Below are 23,953 nucleotides of genomic sequence, written 5' to 3'. Positions count from 1 at the left end.
ATGCTTAAAGTAGTCACAACAAGAGACATTTTTGACAGCGTTTTATAGTGAGAATATAGCCTTTTTACGTAGACTATGTGTTGTGTATGTATATTTATTAGTGCAGGCAGGCAGTTATTGTGAGATAGCAGAATCTCAGCCTGTCATTGCACCTCTGCCTCTGCACCCTGTCCGCAGCTCGCGCTCCGTGAGCTGACAGCTCCGCCGCGCATGCGCAGGGCGTCTCCACTGGCTCGCTCGGTGCTGAAGTTGGGCGGATGGACGGAAAACACCGCTGATGGAGATAAAACGGCAGCATGCAATCTCAACGCGTGATACCCCCGATATCCGCATAAACACGTGTAACGACACCCCTTTAGAAGACTGACATCTAGAACAAAAGGGGTAAGGCGACATACGCTCTTTAACGGTCTCGGCGGTACCGCTAGCTCGCCAGCTAACGCGCTAGCCGTTGCCTCCTTGCGCTTAGAAAATCAAAGAGCCGCTGCGAAAATGTAATAAAGTGGCAGCTACACTTAATTTGTTTAAAAAGCGCTGCTTTAGCAAACAGTTTGCACATTACTTTCAATTGCACTGCGCGGTTTTGTGATAGATATGGTTTGGGCTTTACCTGCGATGACTTTAGTAAAGATGCTGGCTGTGTCGCAAAACCTAGCGAGATGCCTACCTAGACAGCATTTTTGGACATTATTCGAGCGGTTGAAACGTTCCAACAGCATTTGTAACGCTTTACAGTATTTGGGGGCTTTTTTATGGGCGTTCAAACGATCGTTGGTGTTTCAACGATAACTAAAAATGCTGTCTAGGTAGGATCCTCTGTAGGTTTTGACACACAGCCGCTTTGATTCCACAGACAGCCACTGCAACGGGGAATGAAGGCGAATAGCGGGATGACAGCCGTGTATATTTATATATCACGGAGCATTGTATTATTTTGTTATCAGACGTTAAACTGTGACTCCTTGTACAAATGTATCTTTTACATTTACGTTTATGGTAGCCGACGATTTTTTTAACGACTGATTTTAAATAAAACAATACGGAAGGGCTGAGTTTGTTTCCATTTCTCGGACTTGCCAGTAGTTATTTTGCTTGCATTCAGTTATTGATGAAAGCCTACGTGATATTAAAAGAGTTTCCTTCCGGAGGAGGGCTGATTGCTCGACCATTCATCATCATACAAGTTCTGAAGTTCCTCCCATTCACTTGTGCTTCTGGTTTTAAAATGCAGCTGGTTGTGTGAAACAATCTGTTTACTATGGGGAACATTTTGGGTGTCAAAAAAGATGAACTGCAATGAAATGCACAGATTGTAACTTTTGTACAAGGTTGTTTTTCTTTTAAACACTAAAAATGCACAGAAAATGAGTCAGTAAATGTATACTTTATACTTCAGTATAGGGGTTACTTTCTTCTATTGTTGATATAGTCAGGTTTATTGCAGTTTGCTGTGGTCGATAATTTAAGATTAATTGGTACTGCAGTGCATTGCATAAGTGTTTACTTATTTTTATTTTTCCATAATGTCGGGTTAAAACATAACCAAAATGGTCATTTTATCTAGATAGTTTGAAAGTTTAGGTTTAAGGGTTATTGTGTCAAATATTAATGGAGGACATGTACAGTACATTTTAAAATGCACATAATTAAATTATAGTTAATTTATGGATTTTATGGGAACAATATCCCTGAATAATGCAGTCTTTGCTTTCCAAATGCAATGTCTTATATTATATTCCCCACTAAAGACCCAAATTTACTCAATAACCAGTCAAATTATCTAGTTTAATAACGTTTAATGAAAGGAAGGTTAATTAGTACTTTAAAACATTTAAACCAGTGATTTGATTTTCATCAGTACATGCAATAATTCATTTAAAGTTGCAATAAAATGAAAGTAGCGAAAGATCTTGTCTGTCGTATTGTGACATACATCTGAGTGAAATGAATTATCATCATCATCATCAAAAAAAAAAAAAAAAAATGTAGCGCAGGATGTGGTTGTTGACTGGATTTTGAGATGTGGGCGTTGCACTCAAAAGTGGAGGTTAATGAACGTAAGCTCGCAGGGGCGGCGTTTAAGAGGACTAAATGATTGGAGAAATCCTGCATTCCTAACCAGAGAGAAATCTGTCATTTTCACTATTTTCACTCAAAAAAAAAAAAAAAAAGAAAAGTAGAGAAAAGAAAGAAACAGAAAAAAAAGAAACAGATGGATGAATCGTTACAATAAGATCTGTAACATGCATTTAGAAAGTAGACTTTAAGGTTCTTTGTGTTATTTAAGTGCTTCTTTTGTCAATTAGTATAGTATTATTTTCACATCAAACACTAATTAAATAAGAATTAGATGATGAAAAATCCAGAAGTAATCAGATTAGACTCTTAGTGTAATCTAAAAGATTTACAAATTTGAATAATAGGTTATAATTTGTAATCAGTTTGTGAGAATGTGAGTTATTACCATTAATCTTTTGGTTTGGACTCTGGAGTAAACTTATAGCCCAAGATTAAAGCAGTTCTGATGCTTTCTTTTTGGTTTGATCTATTTCTCAGATGTCTTATCCTGGATCATTTAGCCCTTGACTCAAGGAAAGGGTGTGCCTGCAAATACCAGGTGTTTGAAACCTACCTCCACCCACCTCCTGCGTTCTCCATCAGGCATGATAAGAGAAGACACAAGAGGCCACAATTTGTTTTCCAGCACTCTGCCCGTCTCAACGTTTGACATTACCGTCATGATTTTCTTACCTGATCTTCGGATGGATCGCTGCTAATTTGCATGGTAAGTTAGGGGTGGTTCTCTCCAGCATTGATGATCTGGAAAATCACAAAACGTGTTTGCCGAGCAGAGGTGTGATGCAGCGCAAGGTGAGAAATGTGGGCGAAATTGGCCCCGGTGTGATTATCACATGTATCGGAAGTGTGGTGTGATGTTTCTCGAGCTAGGCTTTGTGGGTAACAGCTCTAGGAGGCTTCTGTTGTGCAGCCAGCCATGGCCTGTGCTATGCATCACTTGCTGCCCTGGAATGTGTATGGGGAAGTGCACAAGGGCGCACGAGACTTCCAGTGGGTGAACGGGGTTAGAGGCGGGACAACTGCAGCATCTGAGCATGCTCACATGCAGAGTCATATGCACACATTGTAATGTAATTCCCGAGTGCAGACTGTGATGTATTTTAAGCGAGGAAGTGAGCACTCAAATGCTTGTTGTTAGAAATATGCACAATTAATGAAACATCTTTCATTATTTTAAACGTTAAAAATACGTTCAGATTATAAAAAGCATTTGTAATCCATTCAGTAGTCATTACTTGAAAAGAAAAATATTTCTTTGAAGATATGCAGTCTAAAATTGAACTTTTAGTTATATATCTGAAGAATAATTGTCTCATTCAGATTAGTGTTGTTGTTTTGTTTCAGTTGTAGCCATGTCATGTGTAAAGTGTAAAGTTTTTTTTTTTTTTTTAAATATGTAAATTATTACATGGCTTTCTGGAATACTGACTGGTCAATAGTGGCTGTTGTTCAGGGCAATGCTGTTACCTTTTATCTTCTTTTGTGTTCCACAGAAGAAATAAAGTGATAAATGTTTGAACGACGTGAGGGTGAGTAAATTATGACAGAATTTTCGTTTTTTTGGGGTGAACTATCCCTTTAAAGCCATGGAGATACACACATATAAACTTACATTAAATGAGTTTTGACAGAATATTTACTTGAAATTTACCAAAAATATCTGAAAACAGAATGAGTGAGCTTATCACGTATTAAAATTATATCCTATACATGATTACCTATGAAATCAGACTCGAGTCTGTATATAATTGCTTTTTCCTCAATATACAACTTCCTGTTTTACATATTGTGCAGAGTTGTTGGTGAGTGCTCTAGATGTGAACAAAGGGACTCCTCAGTGTGTTTTGCATCAGGATGCATTTTTTCCATTGCCTGGCACTGAATAACTGATAGTAGTTATGTTTTGCATATCTTGTTTATATGGCTCCATTATGGTAAACTCTCGTGTTCACATTACATCCCAGACACACTGAGCTTTCATCGCCAGGTAGAAGGGCTGTTTATCGCAACACATTTTTAAGTGAAAGAATGAATTTAGAGGTAAGGTTTCTGTTTGAAGGTCTTTGTTTAACTATAATTTATCTACAACAATTCTAAAATGCTATAATATTAACCTATAATATTATTATAATAGGTATTGTTATAGGAGAGGATTCAGAGATTCAGACAAAAAACGTATAACATATGTAATATCAATAATGTTGAGTTAATTTTGATGCTATGTAATGAGACAGCACACTGCTATTACTCTAGTACAAATACTACTAATAACAGATTGTAAACAATGTTTACTTTCATATGCAGTGTGCTTTATATATTTGTTTGAGAGAGTGTAATATATTTAAAGCTGTTTTCTTACATCAAAACAGTCTGTTCTTTGGTTTTTGTCCTTTATCACAGCAATGCATTTCAATCGGCAGTAATCTTTAAATTATGCACCACACATTGCGACAAAAAGTCAGCCAACCAAATGCCCTGTGGTTAAGTGGTTATGGGATATTTACCAATACCATACTGGGAAATAATAATTTGATACCATCCCAGACCTCCAGCTTGTCTGTTTAGTGGCCAGACTGTTTGTCCCTAAATATTTGGATCAGATATCTAGGTGATGTGATATGGTGTTTGTGCTGGCAAAAGATCCCTTTTCAATAAGCTTTGTGCTAAAATGAACAAATCTGATGAGGTCATAGTGTGGGGCATCATGTTTAACATTGTTTCCAGTGTATTGTCACATTTTTTATTTTGTGATTCATGCAAACAACTTGTAGAGATGAGGCAAGTCCCATTTATTTGTGATGAAGGCCAAAGGGACAGGGTTAAAGGGATAGTTTACCCTAAAATGAAATGTCTGCCATCATTTATTCAGCCTTATGTCTGTTGAAACCATTTTGACTTTAACTCTGTCTATTCTTCAGACAAACCTATAATAAAGCCCAAAGTATACTTTGGCTGTCTGTGTTCCGCGATGGTACCTGTGACATGCAGCCCAATTTTTGTGTCCGCGTGGATGGTGCGTGCAGAATGGTGTATGTGCGAGTGATTAGAGCGCTTGAAAACAAAAGTCCACTAGATAGTGCGCACACACTGAACACATCTTTCTACGGCCAAGGAGTATAGACGATTACTTTTTTTCCCAAAGAGCCCATGTGCTCTTAAGTTGAAAAATTTAGGAGCGCATTAAAAAACTTTAGAGGTGCTCTCAGGTGCAATATTTATCAAATAATGTGTTTTGTCTTAAGAAAAGGATACAAAAAGACATTTACAAGCAATTTTTTTTTCATTTATTAGAATACAAAAAGTACACAAGGTTTTTAAATATTTCTTCTTCAAACTGTATTTAATTATGTATTTATAGGTCTACTTTAAACTTAAAGGGTTAGTTTACTCAAAAATGAAAATTCTGTCATTAATTACTCACCTCATGTCGTTCCACACCCGTAAGACTTTCGTTCATCTTCAAAACACAAATTAAGTTATTTTTGATAAAATTCAAGAGGTATATGACTTGTCCATAGACAGCACTTTAAAGTTCCAGAAAGGTACTAAAGACATTATTAAAACAGTCGACGTGACTGCAGTGGTTCCACCTCAATTTTAGAATACTTTTTGTGCACAATATAAGCACCATCTACTGTCAGGGAATGAATGTGCAGTTTCATTCAGTGCGTCTCCTTCATTCGTTCCGCCATGCTTCTCGTCCATGTTATTTAATTAAATCAACGCCGTTTGAAGATTAATAGTCACATTAGGCTCTATCGCTGTTTTTCCATCCCCAAATTAAGGACCTGTTAAAATGGTAATTAAGACTAGAGGTTAATTGCACTAATAACCAATTGCTGGAACAATTGGTTATCAGCAAAAATCCATACCGATAGTTTTTTCGTATTGGTTCCGTTGCTAGATTGGCTGAGTAGGGTCCGCTGTCATTTTACAGTACAAGAGCGGCCTCAAGAGGAGAAATAAAAACTATCACTGACACCTCATGGAGTTTGTTTTGACGTGAGGTTGCGCGATGCACAGAGCGGGACAATTCAGATGCAGATTTAAAACATTGACAATGAAACGGTATCGGTATGTATACAGTACACTACACTACGTTGTCATATCATTATAAGGTAATTAATTTGTTGACTAGATGCTGCATTAGTGGAGAAACAGCAGCAGGTTTGCCATCAAGGCTGAGAGGACGCAAACATTAGTAATACCTCAAATGGTCAAAACAGTGTGACAAAAATACACGCAAGTCTGACCCAAATGTTGAATGTTACGATTGTTACCATCTGTTTGCATTAGTTTATATCCAGCTGGTCATTTTTATGTATTCGTTTGCAAGCAAAGTTGCATATTTAAAGCTAGTGACATGAGAAAGCAAATTGATGTTCATGCAGCCAACAGAAACAAATCAGAAATGCATCCGATTTCAGTTCTCTTTTTTATCGTCACTGTAACACATATTTTGCTATTTTGATTAGATAATCATCAAGTGTTCCAAAATAGAAGCAAATAATGTGTGAGAGTATTCATACAATATACATATGTATGTGTAGATGTTTAAAGATGGCTGTCTTTTTAAGCATGACTTTGGATTTGTATGAAATGGTAACACTTTACAATAAGAGTCCATCTGTAACATTAACTAAGGTTAATAATGCTGTAGAAGTATTGTTCATTGTTAGATCATTAATTTACTGAGCTTAAGGCTTCTGAAGACCTGTTATATAGTGAGCAAGTAGTGTTTTTGTATTATTTATATACTATTATATTGTTTATTAATATTTTGAATTAGCTTTTTTATTTAGTTTAATTTTAGTTTAAGTTTTAGTAATTTTATTATGTGCTTTTGTCATTTTTATTAGTTTTTTTATATATACTTCTATTTAGCTTTAGTTTTTTGCCAAGGCAACATCTTTCATTTTGTTAGTTTTATTTATATTTTAGCTTCATTTCAATTAACAAAAGTAATTTTTAATAGTTTTAATTAATGATAGTAAGTTACACATTTTTTATTATTTTTTTTAGTTCATTTATCAGTGATCAGAATCACATATGACAAAATATATCTTTTGAATCACAATGTTCATGTGTATGCAGGCAAGGTGCTTCTATAGTACCAAGACCATATGGTCACTATTAATAAAACTGTCAAACAGAATAATCAGCCATGTGTTTCAATGACATGTTAATGGTATGTTGATGGATCACGGTTAGAGTAGAGCAGAGCTCACAGAAAAACACTTGCTTATTTTCTCTCCCGATAGAGGGCTTCTTGGAAACGCATGCAGTTAAAATGTTTGTGGTTACAATCTGTGCTCTGATGTTGTTTTTTACAAGCCAGTGATATTGGGAACCCAACATGGAAGAATTTATTGAAAACCATTTTATTTCACGTCTGCTCTCTAGTTGCCTATGTACTAGTAAAAATGTTGATTTGTGCAGATTGCATATATTTATTCTTATATGGAGCCGAGCTTCCAATGTAAAGACATTATGAAATTTTGTGGCTTTTAGCCAGTGTACAAGTAATAGTGAGCTCCTAACTGTTGAAAAAAACACATTTAAACTGTACATTTTTTTCTTTTTCCAGGAAAATGGACCAAAAATATTGATGACTCATTAAGACTAATTTTCAAAGACTTTTTTCCTTAACAATGTATCTTACCTATTTACCTAATTAGTTTTCCCTTGTAGAATACATCTTTTAGAGAGGATTCATATGTTTATATTTCGTGTATTTTAAGAAACAGGAAGTGACAGTCATTGCGTTTTTATAAACTGTTTACTTCCTAAAAAGAAAACTGTTGCATTTGCACTTGTGTTAGAACATGTGAGATCCCCACACTACTACTGCCTGTTTGTGTTCAGCGGTGGGGGAGTTAGCGCATCTCTCTCTCTCTCTCTCTCTCTCTCACCCTCCTACAGCTCAAACTAATTTAGCGTCTTGCCAGAGGAATGAATGTGTAGTCTGAAGAGGGGATTTCTTTACTTTCTGTCTATCTGTCTGCCTCTCTTTTGTTCAATCTCTACAGACACACTCTCACATGGATTTGAGCTGAATAAGCATCCAACAGTAGAGTAGGACAGAGTCCAACATGCCCAGATTCTGAGCATCCTTATGATTGCTTCCATTGGAAAAGCTACCATAACCCTACCATTAATCTCTCTCCTAGAAACTCCAAATAATTAATCATGCCTTTCAAGCTTACTTTAGATTTAGAAGCATCTGTAGTTAACAAGATACTTCAGCTAACACAGTTCCCAAGCCCCCACTGCTTTGTTTCTAATCAGATGTGTCTGTCCACAGCCTCAGAGTGTGAGTGGAGTTGAAATGAGGAAAAGGCAGCAGGGACGTATTGAAGGACCCCCACAGGCGCCTGGTCACCCGAGGCCCAACACCTGCTGTCTGTGTTGGTGTGGATGCTGCAAATGCCTCTGGTACATCACATCTTTCATTATGTTTTTCTGTCAGTGAAATTATGTAATTGCATGAAGCTATTTGCTTAGAAATGAGTTTTACATAGAGCTGCACAATTAATCGCTAAAAGATTGTGATCTTGATTCAGACACCCATGCTTTCTTATTCCTAAATGACAACGATTCGGCTATGTCTATTAAACCTTTGACAAGTACAATCACAGCGGAACATTCAAATCTGTGTTGGCGCTGCTGCTGAGCCAGAGAGAGCAGTTGTCATGTATAGACCTTATGCGCCAGAGAAACAAGCGCACAGCCATCTTTAGAATTTTGTGTTTGAACTTTCATTTTTTCCGGTAGCTCTGTATATTTGTATGGCATCGCTGTTGAAGAGTAAATAGCTGGTGAAGTGGATTTACTTATTGTAGAGTTAACGAAAGTTATCATGAGCATTGTATTGTTTGAAGCGGATGTCGTAACACATCAGTAGACCAGGAAGGGTTTAAACTGAGAGGTTCATTCATAAATCCGTAAGATCTTACCTTCATGCTGTGGAAATACAAACCGGAAGACAGAACACAATGAGCGCAGCTCTGAAAAGGGGCTACATAAGGTCTATAGGTATAAAACAGCTTCACAAACAGTCTTTTCAACCACACAGTATCAATATATCACTGTTACAATAACAGAAGTACTTGGATAAATGTTTATAGTTTGGATATAAACACTGATGTCTACAGTAGCAATCAAAATAGAGTAAATCACCTTTTGAAAGTACTTTGAGTTTTGACCATAGACTAAAAAAAAGATGGACGACGCAACGCTGCTTCCTTCCATTGTAATGGACTGAATGTAAAACGTACGATGATGGGCGTTGACATGTTACGCAAAAACGTCAGTTTGGAGCCTGGGCATGCGCAGAAGGAATCGTCAGTTGAGCCGGGAGGCGGAGTCGCGGTATCAAACTTCCGCCCAGACGTCTGCGTCATTGATGTATTTTAAATAGGCTATATAAATTATACACAATTTAAAATTCTACCTATAAAATAATAGGCTATTCTGTTTCTAGAGCAATAATATTTTTGAAACAGCAAATTCAGTAGATAAACTCAATATAATATGCCATTAGAAACAACTCTAAAATGTCAGAAACGGTCCTGCCATTTTAAATAAAGTTGAACTAATGTTACAGGAGATCAACTGCTGTAGACAGTGCTCTATAATTATTTAGAGTAGGCTATCATTAGTTTTGTCCTGCTAATTATTATTTTATACCCATAAAAATAATTTGTAACTGCCAGATAACGATCACCTGCTTTTTCCCGACATGGCAAAGTTAGGCGTGTTATCTTAGCTAATAACATTTATTAATTGGCTTACAAAGCCCACATTTAACATTACCGAAAAAAGCTCAGTGATCCGTCAGATCCTGTAGGTCGGTTAGTACAGTTTACTGCTGAACTACTCATTTTGTCGGTGTGAAATAACACAGAAATCAGAAAATTAATAGTTAGTTATATATCTTCGATCTCCCCTCAAAGCTCCGACAGTCCTCAGAGAAGCTGTCGATCACAACTGTCAATCATAACAACACACCCCGTTTCTATAGCATCAAATTGCTAGCTAAAATCAAACATTTGAACATATATCAGTGTGATAACAACTACCTTAAATGACCAAAACCATCTTTTGGAAAATGTTATTGGAAGTGTAGTTTATTTTTTTTATTTTGACTCCAGTGCCTTTCCTTTACATGTAGAGTGCGGGGTTTATGACCTGTACTGCATCCAGCCACCAGGGGGCGATCAAAGAGCCCGCAGCTTCACTTTTCAGGATGTATGAGTCACACCCGGTTTTGATGCTTCAAATAAAAATTGTATCAATTACATTGTTGCACCAATAGATGGCGACAAGTGACTGTTAAAAAAATGTATTTGTCGTTGAATCATTCATTCAAGAGATTTGTTCAAAAATGCTGATTCAATCAGTAATGAAACAAGTGAAGCCTTTATGAGTGAGTCATTAAATCATTCATTCACCTATTTTTTTTTTAATGAAATATTTTTAAATAGACTGCAGCAATTAATATTTTGTCATGTTATTTTGTTTAGTTGTCTGTACAGAACCGTGGGAGAATCATGATATCTATTTTAAACAAAATAATTGTGATTCTCAGTTTATCCAGAATCGTGAAGCTTTAGTTTGAGAGTATTTCATCACCATCACCTGCCTCGGGTACACATCGTTCAAAAGTTTGGGGTCAGTAAGGTTTTTGAAAAGTCTTGCATGCTCATCATCAAGTCTGCATTTATTTGATCAAAAATACAGTAAAAACAGTAATATTGTAATATATAATCACAGTCTATTTTAATATATTTTAAAATTCAGTTTATTCCTGTGATAGCAGAGCTGAATTTTCAGCATCATTACTTCAGTCTTCAGTGTCACATGATCTTTCAGAAATCATTCTAATATGCTGATTTAATGCTCAAGAAACATTTCTTATTATTATCAATGTTGAAAAAAGTTGTGCTGTTTAATATTTTTTGCAGAAACCTTGATTTTTCAGGATTCATCGATGAATGGAAAGTTCAAAAGAACAGCTTTTATTTGAAATAGAAATCTTTTGGAACATTATAATGTCTTTACTGTCACTTGATGCATCCTTAGGCCGTGTGTCCACCAAAGCCTTTTTAGCCAGCTAAAAACGTCAGCGCTTTCTGAAAACACAGCTGCGAGCACTTGAGGGCGCTGCAGCATTTTTTTGCAGCTGAGACGCTTTGGTTGCTATGATATGGAACATCCGCGGAAGTGTTACTAGTATATGATTTTGCAGATAGTTTGATTCTGAATATAAAAATGTTGATAAAATGTTAAATATTTGCTCTGGCTCTTGTTTTAAATGATTTTGTTCCGTCGTCTGTTGCCGCTGTACAAGCAGGTGTGACGGTTGGTCGGTTGGGTATTTGTACTGCCCCCATTCACTGTGATTGGACGGCTGGGTAAAAAGTGACAGTGATGAACACTGAAGACGCCAAAAAATCTTGCTGACCCAGACTTTTAAACAGTAGTGTATTTGCTAAATGTTAGTGGGCTCATTCCTAGAATGCAGTATATTTTATGTCCCCATCATTTAAGTCTTAATTTATTGGATAAAATATTAAACTCACAATTTTTAAAGATAGAATTCACATTAATTATCTTTTTAATCATCATGATTAAGTGAACACTATTTCTTTCACTACTTTCCCTACTTAAATATATCCTCAGGTTGATGCCATTGTGTAAGTTATCTCTCAATCCTCGACTGAGCAATAGGAATTTAGCTCTTTATTTCCATCCTGTTAGGCAGCCTGTTAATTTTTAACATGCCTTGCTATTGTGAAATAATCAAGCTATAATTTATAACATTTTTAGATTTTAAGAAAAGCATATTTTTGTCTGGTATACCCTTTTATTTAATTGCTTCCTTAAATTATAACTTATCTTTTTATTTTCTAACATTACAGATTTCAAGAAGTACTGTGTAACAGGAATGATCCAGTGACATTTATTTATTTGTTTTGTGTATAGGCATTGTTGTAGGTTAGCATAGCCTTTTTGTGGAAGAGGCTTTGTCTCAGTGTGTAAGCTAACATGGCGCATTTATTTGATTATTAATGAGTGCACTTTTAAGCATGCTCATACATTTAGCAACATAAGCAACATTAGCTTGTAAAAAAACAAAGAAAGATTGGAAAGGCCATAGCACAGCTTGCAGGAGACTAAAAATAACACAAATGAATACAAATATTGCATGAAATAAAGCAAACATTGAAGAGGCACCCTACTCTGTAACCTCGGGTTTCCACAGCCATCCCCCCACACACGCTGCCATTATCTGCTCAGTAAACGGCTATTTCTGTCCCACATCACATGCAAAACAGCTGTGTAGTACATGTTATATATTTAGAGTCTTGTCAGCTTGTCGAACCCCATGGCTAACAATCCCAATTATACTTGCTCTACAGAGACTTGGATTGAGAAACGCAGTGGATGTTCACCTGTAATTTGTAGCTTAGTTTCAGTAAATGCTGTTGGTGGACTAGAGGAGAAATTTTATTACTTTAGAATATGGTTAGACTTTTTAGTGTTAGTCTGTTTTTTCTCAAATTGGGGGTCAGAAGGGGGTGCTTGAGTGTCCTCTCTGAAAAAAAAAAAATATTTTAACAGTATACAGTTATAATGTTATATGACTATTATTATTTCATTATAATTTAACTTAAATTTATAATTTAATTTAACTTCCACTATTATTGTTCATTCCATTATAATTTAACTTAAAATGAATAATTTAAAAAGTATGTTGTCTTTATAATATCATGCTTACTGTTTAACAAATAAAAGGCCCAGAGACTTTATATTTCATCATATTTGGGCCATTAAAAGTTTAAAATCCCCTGGTATAAGTTATAATATGTTTACATTTGTACATCAAACTTTTATTTCAAAAGGAAAATTCAGTTTTAAACCGTTTACACTGTAAAAATTTATTGTAATTTTAACAGTAAAAGACTGTAAAAAAGCCGTTAACTGTTAATTGGTTAGCAATAAGTTCTGTTATGACAGAGTGCAACAGTCGGGTTCCGGAGGCAAAAACTCCATTCAGTTTCTCCATAGGGAAATTGATTTTTAACGATAACTTATGAACCTTTAAAGACAGCCTTACTGTGAGCTACGAGGTTGTCAATCAATACTGTTTGCTTCTGTTGAAGCTGTTAGCCCGCATTATTTCAAAATAATGGTGTCTAACAGCAGAATTCGTGGTGAAAAACTACATTACCCATGATGCTGTACAGAAAATTACACCAATCAGAGAGTCAAAACAAGCAAAGGCCCTGTCCCAAATGGCACACTTCTATGCACTGGTGCGAGCTCCGCGGCAGACTTCTTCCCAACAGTCAAAGCGACGTTACGTCACGAAAGTGCGGACTCGTAGGAAGGCCATGAGTGTTTAGGGTGCCATTTGGGACAGGGCCAAAATGTGCCAAAAGATCTTGTTAGCTCTGCCCACTCCTATGAAGCACAGCAAATGATATAATAATCAAGTCAGTGTCCCTACCTACGCTCTCAAAATACTTTAATATTTGAGTATATATTATGCATATTTTGCAATCATAATAATTGCAATATTATAATTTACAGTGAAAAGACGTAAACTGACATTCCCAGAATTTTTTGATATCAGTTAGGATTTTGTGCTATCTTATGTTGTTAAATTAATATTGCATTATTTTAGTGTCATGATGGTGTTTTGTATTTGTGTGCATGACAGCTAAGTGCACCTTCTATATATTAATATTTTATATAAAATTTGATTCATTGCGTGATTTTCTCTTTACCACCCTTATTATTATGCTGGATGTCAGTGTATGTTAAATGTACAAAACAGACTTTAGTAGCAGCATGGCCTTGCTAAATCAGCAGAAAAGAGTTTACTCTTTTTTTTCTTTTTGTAAATTCCAGTTTTAAATTGTAAAATGTACAGGTTGTTCAAAAATATGTTTACATTTGTAACATATTTTTACAGAATTATTCAGGCAACTACAGCTGCCAGTTTTTTTTTTTCTGTTAAAAATGACAGTTGTTTTTTTTTTGGTATGATATGTGTATGATATGACCCTTTAAAAGCTTGAATGGCTATGTAGTGTAATAGCAGCTGGTAGGCTCCAAAATCTAGTTGTACCATAACTGTATAACCTTGCATGATGATCAACACAACATGTTTCAAATGCCACAGAGACTTTGCTGTGTCTAACACTTCTCTCCTCACCCTAGGAATGAAGACAGAAGGGAACGTTCAGAGAGGCAAACATGTACAAAGATGGATAGCATAGAAGCAACAGAGGAACAGTGAGTTGTTAGAAACATCTATTATTGTATAGGGACAAGATGTTTGCTGCTTTTTTATATAGTGCTTGCGTCTGTTCATACCTCCAATGTCCTGTTAAAATGAGTAACATTCCCTTAAAATGGAACTGCAATCTTGTTAACTGAATTAAAATAAGGAAAATCATCTAAAAATCTCACAGTTTCTTTATAGTTTGTGTCCAAGTACTTTTTGGGGCAATTTAATTTCTAATCAATCCTTTAATACCATTTACATGCACTTTATTTACTGACACCTGAAATAAAGTTATTTTATATGGGTAGTTCCTGCTTTTTTTTTCATTGTCTCAAATTTGAAGGCGTCCCACACTGGATGAGGTGATTGCCTGGTCACGGAGCTTTGAGATGATGATGCGCTCTCCAGAGGGAAGGGATGTTTTCCGGGAGTTCTTGCGGTCTGAGTACAGTGAAGAAAACCTGATGTTCTGGATCTCCTGTGAGGAACTGAAGAAAGAAACTAACCCATCAGCTATCGAAGAAAAAGCCAGGATCATTTATGAAGACTACGTCTCCATTCTTTCGCCAAAAGAGGTTAGATTATGGGGTGCATAAAAAATAAACAGTGCTGTCTGTGGCTGCAATACATTCATAAATAAAATATGTAGAGATGCACCGATCGATCGGCCAGATATCGGAATCGGACGATTTTCCTCATGATTGGCCCGGATCGGTGATCGGCCGATCAGTCTCCCTTCTTACCGATTCCGAGCCGATCCGTTTTGTTACCAGCGGCACAGGCAATAAGGTCAGCTGCGCGTTCTCGCTCTCTTCTCTCCGCCGGTGAAGTGACACACACCCGCGCGGGCGCCTTAACACTCGTCTCATTCGCTCCGGTTAAATAGCGCTTGTATTTTAGTAATTTCCGCAGGTTTTGCGCACACACCAAAAGCACCACTGATCTATATAAGTGGAGCGAACAAGCCACCCTCAGTCTCAAACAGAGACAGAAGTCAAACAGAGTCACAAGTACCAAAATGAGTGACTTACTGCGCTTAAAAGGTCAAATACATACAAAATTATGTCAAAATGCCCATCTTGCCGATTATTCAGATAAACACAGTCAGTTTTGGATCGTTATAGTTGAGAAAGAGAACGCATGTTGTGCAACAGCATTGGGTCCGTTCATAAACTCTTAAAGGAACAGCAGTCCAATATTCCTGCTGCTGTCTGTCATGTTATTTAAAGAACAAAGAAAATCACTTTCTGCTCTTGACTGAATACATTTTATAACTTTAATGGCAAGAATGAATCTGTTTTTAATATTTACATAAAGACTACAGAAATTAAGGTAACCAATGTAAAATAACACTGGATGTGTTATTTTACATTTTGATTACTTTAATTTCTGTAGTATTTCTTACCTGAATAAAAACCTACTTAACCTGAAAAACTTAGTTTCATAGCTCTCTATTCTATAGCATTTATTTGTGCTGTTGTTTGCAATTTTTTTATTTGTTCTTATTTTATTACTGACTTTGTACTTGTTTTTTTTTTTTTTTTATGAAAATAAAACTGTGTTGAAGAAAAGTAGAATTTTGTATTATAGTTCTTAGAAAGAAAATCGGAATCGGCAAAAATCAGTATCAGCAGATCACACTAACAAAAAAATCGGAATCGGCCAAGAAAATTGCAATCAGTGCATCTCAAAAAATATGGTGACATAAAATATAAGATATTCATATTAAATTCATAAATCATCTAAAAATGTCCAAAACAAAGGATATTCTCAAGCATTTTTTGTGCAATTTTTGTTTATTGGTATTTAAAGGTTATATATGGGTATGTTTTTTTTTGTACAATTTGAGTCTGATGAAAAGCATGTAGCTCGAAACATTACATCTGTTTTGTTGAGCTTATTAAATGTGTTTTTTAGCAGTCTTTTTGTGCATTTTTTTCTACATTTAAAAAAAAAATCTAGAATCTGAATAAAAATATATATAATTCTTGCAGTACAATATTTCACACAAAGCTTGCTGATAATGATTGTTCAATGATATAAAAATAGCCAAAACACATAAAAGTAATTTAAGATACTTGCAAGCATTTTTTGTGTACGAAAATTCTCTGAATAGGTGGTGAGGTCTGAATAGTTTTTTTTTTCTTTGCCATCTGTCATTTAAATTAAATTGTATTCATGAGTATATACATTAAGGGTCTATTTTTTTTTTTTCTATGTACAACTTGAGTCTGATGAAGAGCATGTAGCTTGAAACATCATATCCGTTCACATAAATACCTACCGACCCAAGTTTACCTTTATCTGATTTTTTTTTCAGTATAATATTTTACATAAAGCTTGAAGATAATGATTGTTCTTATAAAAAAGGTTTTTATTTATTTATTTTTTTGCCATATTTAAATTAAACTGACCTAGTCTCTGAATTAAAGGGTTAGTTCACCCAAAAATGAAATTTCTGTCATTAATTACTCACCCTCATATCGTACCACACCCGTAAGACCTTCATTCATCTTCAGAACACAAATTAATTTTTTGATGAAATCCGAGAGGTTTTTTTTTATCCTTCATTGAAAGCAACGAAATTACCACATTCAATGTCCAGAAAAGTAGTAAAAACATTGTTAAAATAGTCAACGTGACTACAGTGGTTCAACCTGAATGTTATGAAGCGACGAGAATACTTTTTGTCTGCAAAAACAAAACAAAAATAACGACTGTATTCAACAATTTTTCCTCTTCTCTGTCAGTCTGTTATGCAGTTGGCGCAGTGCTGTGTTTCCGTGTTTACATTGGAACGCCGGCTCATTATTGGCCGGCTCTTGCGTCAGCATCACATGTGTGCCTTGTGCTGCTCACGTGAACAGGTGTCGGCCAATATTGAGCTGTCATTCGGACATAGAACCTGGAAGCGCTGCAACGAAAATAGCGTAGCAGATTGACAGGGGAGAGACAAATTTGTTGAATAAAGTCATTATTTTTGTTTTGTTTTTGTGCACAAAAAGTATTCTTGTCGATTCATAACATTAAGGTTGAACCACTGTAGTCACGTTGACTATTTCACTGATGTTTTTATTACTTTTCTGGACATTGAATGTAGTATTTTCATTGCTTTCAATGGAGGATAAAAAAACTCTCGGATAACACCAAAATATCTTAATTTGTGTTCCGAAAATGAACAAAGGTCTTACGGGTGTAGAACAACATGAGGGTGAGTAATTAATGACAGAAATGGGTGAACTAACCCTTTAAGAATATTATGAATCACAATATGCAATACATATAGAGTATAGTAAAATATAAAGTAAAGTTCAAAGATAAAAACTGTTGTAAAGTTTTGTTTTAAGTTGTTGATCTGTCGTATTTTTGTTGTCGGACGGCAGGTCAGCTTGGATTCACGGGTGAGGGAAGGCATCAACCAAAGCCTGGCAGAACCCAGCAGTACGATGTATGAGGAGGCCCAGCTACAGATCTACACCCTCATGCACAGAGACTCCTTCCCCCGATTTCTCAACTCATCTGTTTACAGGGATCTCCTTAACAGCAAGAGGGCCTGCTTAGACACCTAGGTTTCAGAAAGAACATTTGAGACAAAAAAGCCCCAAGGTGCCACTTTCAAAAGGTGTGATGTTTCTTATTTCAAGAGTGAGTAGTTAAGCAATTCTGAGCATCCACTAGTGACCCTGAAGTTGAGTTCTGTTTAAGTGCCAATACGAGCTGCTCAGGCAACTGTGACACAGAAAAACATGTAGGAAAACCGACAGATCCATACTTCCTACTCTCAACTTACTTGTCTTTTTCATTCACCTGTTTTGTCTCTTTTAAATCTTTTCTCTCTTCCTGTTTACTCTCTCTCTCTTTCTCTCATGTTCTTTCTACCTGATCCTTTTCATCTTTTATGCCTCACATGTCTGAGGACAGCTGAATAATGTTATTATTTTTTTTTAAGAAAATCAAAAAACAAACGGATAAGCGGTAGATGTTAAGCTAGAAAACCTTTGCATGATACAAGGTTATGGAATTTACTCCAGTTTGACATTTAAGCCCCGGACTACAATGTTTTTTGAATTAAAAAAAAAGTTTTTTATGCTGTCATGGGGAGAGAACATTGTAAAGCTCTCGTAAGCGAAGGGAAAATTAGCTGTGCCAATTGTTTTGTAAATGAGAAGCTGGGAAGCGTAATCGCCGTCTTGCCGTCCAAACTTTTTCTTTGCGAGTCGACAGTTCTTTAACTGGGAAACATAAGGGCTAGCTAGTGTTGTGATTGGGCAGCTAAATGAATCATGAAGATTTCTTTCTCTCTGCAAAAATCACAATGCCTCGACACTGAGTAAGGGCACAAAAAAGCTGCTGATGCTGGTGACGACACCGTTTTTTTGTGTGAGTCCTCCTAGCCCCTCCCAGTCCGTTACTTACAGAGAGAAGCACAGGTACTGTATGTCATGGGCTGTAAGCTTCGCTGGATTGACTGAGAATTGCTTGAAAATCACTCACCAACGTTCTGGAGGTTCTTAAAAGAGCTTCGAATTGTCTTACACATTAAAGAAATGTATTTTATTAAACAAAAGTATAGTGAACACTATGCCTTGTTTTTGAGAGTTACACTAGGTCTATTTAAAATAACTGTGCTCGCCGAGACCCGCTCGATGAGGTGGTGCGACGGAGTCGGATCCATCAGGGAAATTGTTCTCTGCCTCCGAGTCCAAATGTTCGTTTTTGCTAATTGAAACGTGGAGCAGTCTCGGCCATTTTCACAGCTCGGAAAACTGCAGGTTATCGAAAAGCGAAAACAAGTCAGTCCTTTTGTAATACTTTTTTCCAGCATGCGTTTCTTCTGTTGTGTCATGTACACATTGCAATACTCAACCCAGATATGATGTGAACCTCTGTGGGAAGCATCATGTTGAAGATGATACTATAAAGATGACTTTTTTTTAGAGGTTTAGACGTGTGTCCCTCAAGAATGACAGCTTTTCAGCTCTGTGTTGTTGGATTCAAACTTGAATGTTGCTGTTCAATTTTCTAGACATTTGTGTGCTATTGCAATCGCAGCAGCCAGTGCATGAGAACACGATATTTAAAATACTGGTGTGTTAAACCACTCTCTCACCTTTTAGCGGAGTAATTCAAGAGTGAATTGCATTTAAACCGACATTTTTTTGGTCACCATACCCAACCTCAAAGTGTCACTTTCCCTGAACTCTTGTGCCAATGAATGAACGAACGTTTGTTAAGTAAATCATGATCAAGTGTGTTGTTGTTGGGTTTTCTTATTGGTGCTCTGAGAGTTAAGTGCCATTCACTCTGCAGGTTTACCACATTAAAATGAAGACCTTTGTCACTTTACCGAGTGCATAGATATCCTTCTTTGAAGTATTCGTGTGTTTGAGCATCAGCCAATGTGAGTAGGTCCTTCATTTATGTTGTTTTACGAACCAAATAGGTGTTACCTAATAGTTTACTTACTGAAGCAGCGAACCATCATGGGAAGCTTGGCTTTCCCACATTTCTAAAACAAAATTATTGAATTTTCTTGTTTGTTTTAAAAGGAAAAAAAATCATGTCATTAAAGAAATGAGCAATAAATCAAAATTGTCTTGCTCTAAAAAAAAAAAGAAAGAAAGACCCTGCACGACACATGGACATTTACTGAACTATTTTTGAGGGGGGAGAAATCAGAGGTTGACATATTGAGTCACACTAAAGTGTCACGATAGGTGTCAATAAAAAGTAATGCATCTGTATGACTATTTCAATCCGTACATGTCAGTAATCTGGGAAGTCCAACATCATAGAGGTCACTGAAACTACTGAACAGGGAACAGAGTGAATATATGATTATTTAGGATTTTTATGGGTCACTTTAAAGCTAATTTAAAAAAAAAAAAATGTTTTCAAAATAGATGATTTAAATGAGAAATTTTAATCATACCTCTGAAGTGTATCACTCAAAGGTAACCTACAGTATATGTTCTTTCTCAATATTGACAAAAAAATGGAAGCAAATAACGCAAGGAAATTAGTATTGTGTACTATATTTTGCTACAGGCAGAATCATTAAATAAAATATTTTTTTTAAATGCTTCAACATCTATTAATCAACAGAAAGTTTCCCAGACAAAGATATTATTCAAAGCAATCATCCTGTAAATTAGAATAAATTTGACATTTTCACTCATTACAAGAACATGACATTTGGTCCCATTTAGAATGAACCGTAATTTTGAGAGTAGTTACCTGTTTCATTTCAATGCCTCAACTTCATTTTTGCTGCTAATGTTTTATCAGATTTAGAGAGTTTAGATGTTTTTCACTTGACGGCTGTCACAGTGATGGCTAACAGCTGTTGATAATGATTTTATCAGCATGGTATGACTTGGAAAAATAATCTTTCTTGCCAAAAGGCTCCTTTTCTAAGCAAATGAAGTGGAGCCTGTGCTATGTTATTATAGGAACGCCGTCCGCATGGACCGTCTCTCGTTTTCATTGGTTTTCCACTACCTCTCGTTATACTTAGTTTTTCCTCATCTATTTGTTAATGTTAAATGTTTATTTTGATCTACTTGAAGCCTAATACTGTAACTGAGATGTATGCTGGTATACCGAGGGTTTACGAAGAAGAGTAGCATTTTTTTGTTTGTTTGCTTGTTGAATTCTTTTCAACATAATTATGATTACACTCACAAAGAATTCAGGAAACATACTATTTAAGGGCTAACCCCATATTGCCTATGCAAATATCTTAATTGTCATATTGGAATAATTAGTGACTAAGGAATGTTTTCCTGAAATTGGGTGGAACACTGGTTTACATTTGCCCTTTTCTGATATTCCTTAGTCTCTTCGGTCACTTAATATATAAATATATAAAATCCTTCTTGATGAAAAAGCTACTCATTTAAGACTGAAATAAATCTGTGTTGTGTCTACTGTGGGTTGACAGTTCACTATTGATGTAAACTGCACACTGAATGTAAGGTACTGTGCATGCTAAGGTTTATTTGTTCAAGTGATGGAAAACTCTGGCCTCTGGAGCCACACAGTGCAGGAGGGAAGTAATTGAATTATTTGTAGATGAAGCAAGTGTCTATTCTTGTTTTTAAGGGTGCTTCAGTCTTTTTTGCAAAGGTTGAAGGGCTACTTTGGGCACTTTAAACAAGCTTTTCAAGAACAAGAATATCTACCTCTTGGTTCTGTTCTCTCCATATGCTTAATATAGAAGACCGAGCCTTGAAAAACAACGTAGCTTGCACACATTTTGATTGTTTTGAGCCACCGTTGAACTGGCAGGCGCTGAATTTTAGCTCAAACCCATCGATTGAACTTCTCATCCTTTAGTTCTGTTGCTTTTCTTTCTGTTTAAACAAAATATTGACACTTTGTGCCCAAGCAAAGATATATTTTCTGTTTTAAAAAAACTCATTTATTCCTGTTACCTGCATGTGCTTGCATTATGTGATAAACAGATTGCTGTAATTATAGAAAAAAAAGTGTTAACAGCACTTATTAATACTTGATCGGTAGCATAACAGCATTACCAGTGTGCTGCGCTGCGCACCCGTCACAATTCTTCATTGTAAGCACATGAAATATGCTTTTTACATTCATAAGAGATTAATGCCATTGATTTGAAGGGTCATGCAGGGTAATGTGAATTTAAATGACCTTGCAGTGACCCTCAATATATTGTATGAATATTGCAACAAGGAGGAAGGCTTCATGTATATCAGCTTTTTTCTTTCATTAATCATTTTTTGACATCACATGGAATTGGAAAGAGGTCAGGTAACATTTTTATTAAACTTTTGATGCCTGACTTTAAAATCATAATTCATTTATTATTGTGTTTCTATAGCCTCATCATCATGCTCTTTTTTCTAGACAGTTGTTGTGTCATTATACTAGTTCACAATTACATTCCAATTGTTTTCCTGATAAAACAGCCTGACTACGATTGACTTCGCATTGCTATAGGATTGTTGCGAATTTCGTCACTTTACATATTTTAACAAAACTTGGTATTTTTGGTTATTGCTTCAATATCACAAACAACCTGCCAGTTACAGTTGTCAGATATTTAAATATAAAGATACCAAACATTTTCAAAATCGTTAGAAGGGATAGAGAAGCCCTGTGTGCGTTTATGCTATGAAGAAAATTAAGAATTATTCACTGATTTTTGACAGGCTTTGGAGGGAAACTGACTCCCGTATCACAGTTTATCACAGTCACCCTGAAGTGCCTTGAATGTTTAGGCCATGATCTATGATTTAGTTAATATCCCAAGGGAAGATGTTTGTCTTTTAAAGCCTGTTCTCTTCTCTTGGATCGAATGCATGATGCACGCTGTAAGCAAAAGACATTTGCACATGCAGAAAACTATTAAAGCCAAGATTTGGAAATAAGTGTGAACTGAGTATTTGATAATTTTTAGCCTTTCAGCTTCTGTCATTGTCCTCTGCACAAAACAAACAAACAAACAAAAAAACAATAATTTTTTATTTAACCTCCATCATCATCATCGTCATCATCATCAAGTGTTTGGTGCTTATTATACATCACATGATGAAATCTCAAACCTCTCGACTCATTGTCACAATATTTTTTTCTTCCAGAATACAGACTTGCCCTGTTTTTTTCTTCTTCTCAGATCAGACACAGATCAGACCTTCACTGAAGGCTTTCTTTAGAGCTGTGCCCTGAAATGAGACCTCATAAATACTGTCACCCATTTAATATAAAGTGTTTTAAAATGATCTAATATTTAATCATAATTCTGTTGTTTTTAATACCAGAGGACAAACTATAATGCCTTTGTAAATTATAACTGATAGAAGAAAAAAAAAAAAGAGAATATTTTATATTTGGCATGCTTTTGCTATTCAAAATAGTTTAGTTAACACAATACTGTACAAGTATATATAGAAGTACTGCAATCTGCAGACAGTAACACTGAATCTCCTGGAAGAATTTTAGAAATGGACATATATTGGAAATATTAGCAGTTTCTTTATAATTGATCGTATTTAAATACAGTATTCTGTGCTGAACTCTCAAAACTTGGTGGAATGAATGAAATTTGACTTATAGTAATGAAATTAGTTTATTGTAAAGTGATGCAGTTCAGTTCAAGAACGGCAGTACTTGTTTATTAAGAATTGAGCCCAAGCGGATGGGCGTCTTTCAGATCACATGTACTCCTGCATGAACACTATTAAAAGAGAGAACAAATGTATTTGTAGACATCAAATAAAGTGACTTACAATATGGTGCTGCTTCTGTCTGTCTAACACATAATAACATACTGTGCTAAATAGCTGAAGAGCAAAATTTCAGTGTAATTTGTGAAAAAATGTATGACATGAAATGTGATTATCTCTTAGCAGTTTTTCTGTTAATGGCTTGTGCAAAGTTTAAAAGAAAAATATCTCCTGACATTGTAGCATATTGTTGCAATAGTGGTTTTGCAGTTTAACTCGTAGATCACAGTAATGACACATCAAGTAATTGACTTTTTCAGCCCCACACGCATGAGAACTGTACTAAAGTCTTATCACATTCTCCTCAGAGGATTCA

General features: G+C 35.7%; 1 protein-coding gene across 1 annotated transcript; it reads left to right on the top strand.

Moving 5' to 3' along the window:
• The first annotated feature begins 206 nt into the window (after positions 1-206).
• Positions 207-19,723, top strand: rgs17 (regulator of G protein signaling 17). The gene is made up of 6 exons (XM_051915967.1): positions 207-384; positions 2,557-2,785; positions 8,384-8,514; positions 14,311-14,385; positions 14,721-14,952; positions 17,761-19,723. The coding sequence occupies exons 2-6, from the start codon at positions 2,783-2,785 to the stop codon at positions 17,944-17,946; spliced, it is 627 nt and encodes a 208-aa protein (XP_051771927.1). The 5' UTR covers positions 207-384; positions 2,557-2,782; the 3' UTR covers positions 17,947-19,723.
• The last annotated feature ends 4,230 nt before the right edge of the window (positions 19,724-23,953 follow it).

The sequence above is a fragment of the Ctenopharyngodon idella genome, chromosome 13, assembly GCF_019924925.1.
Source record: "Ctenopharyngodon idella isolate HZGC_01 chromosome 13, HZGC01, whole genome shotgun sequence".
In the NCBI taxonomy this organism is placed as follows: Eukaryota; Metazoa; Chordata; class Actinopteri; order Cypriniformes; family Xenocyprididae; genus Ctenopharyngodon; species Ctenopharyngodon idella.
The sequence above is the reverse complement of the archived record's forward strand: the minus strand, read 5'-3'. Positions and strand labels throughout refer to the sequence as shown.

What these genes read in the sequence shown, in the direction of transcription:
- rgs17 (XM_051915967.1), top strand. An exon ending in ATAGAAGCAACAGAGGAACA is followed by an intron (nt 14,386 to 14,720) that starts GTGAGTTGTTAG and finishes TCAAATTTGAAG; the next exon opens with GCGTCCCACACTGGATGAGG. An exon ending in CCATTCTTTCGCCAAAAGAG is followed by an intron (nt 14,953 to 17,760) that starts GTTAGATTATGG and finishes GTCGGACGGCAG; the next exon opens with GTCAGCTTGGATTCACGGGT.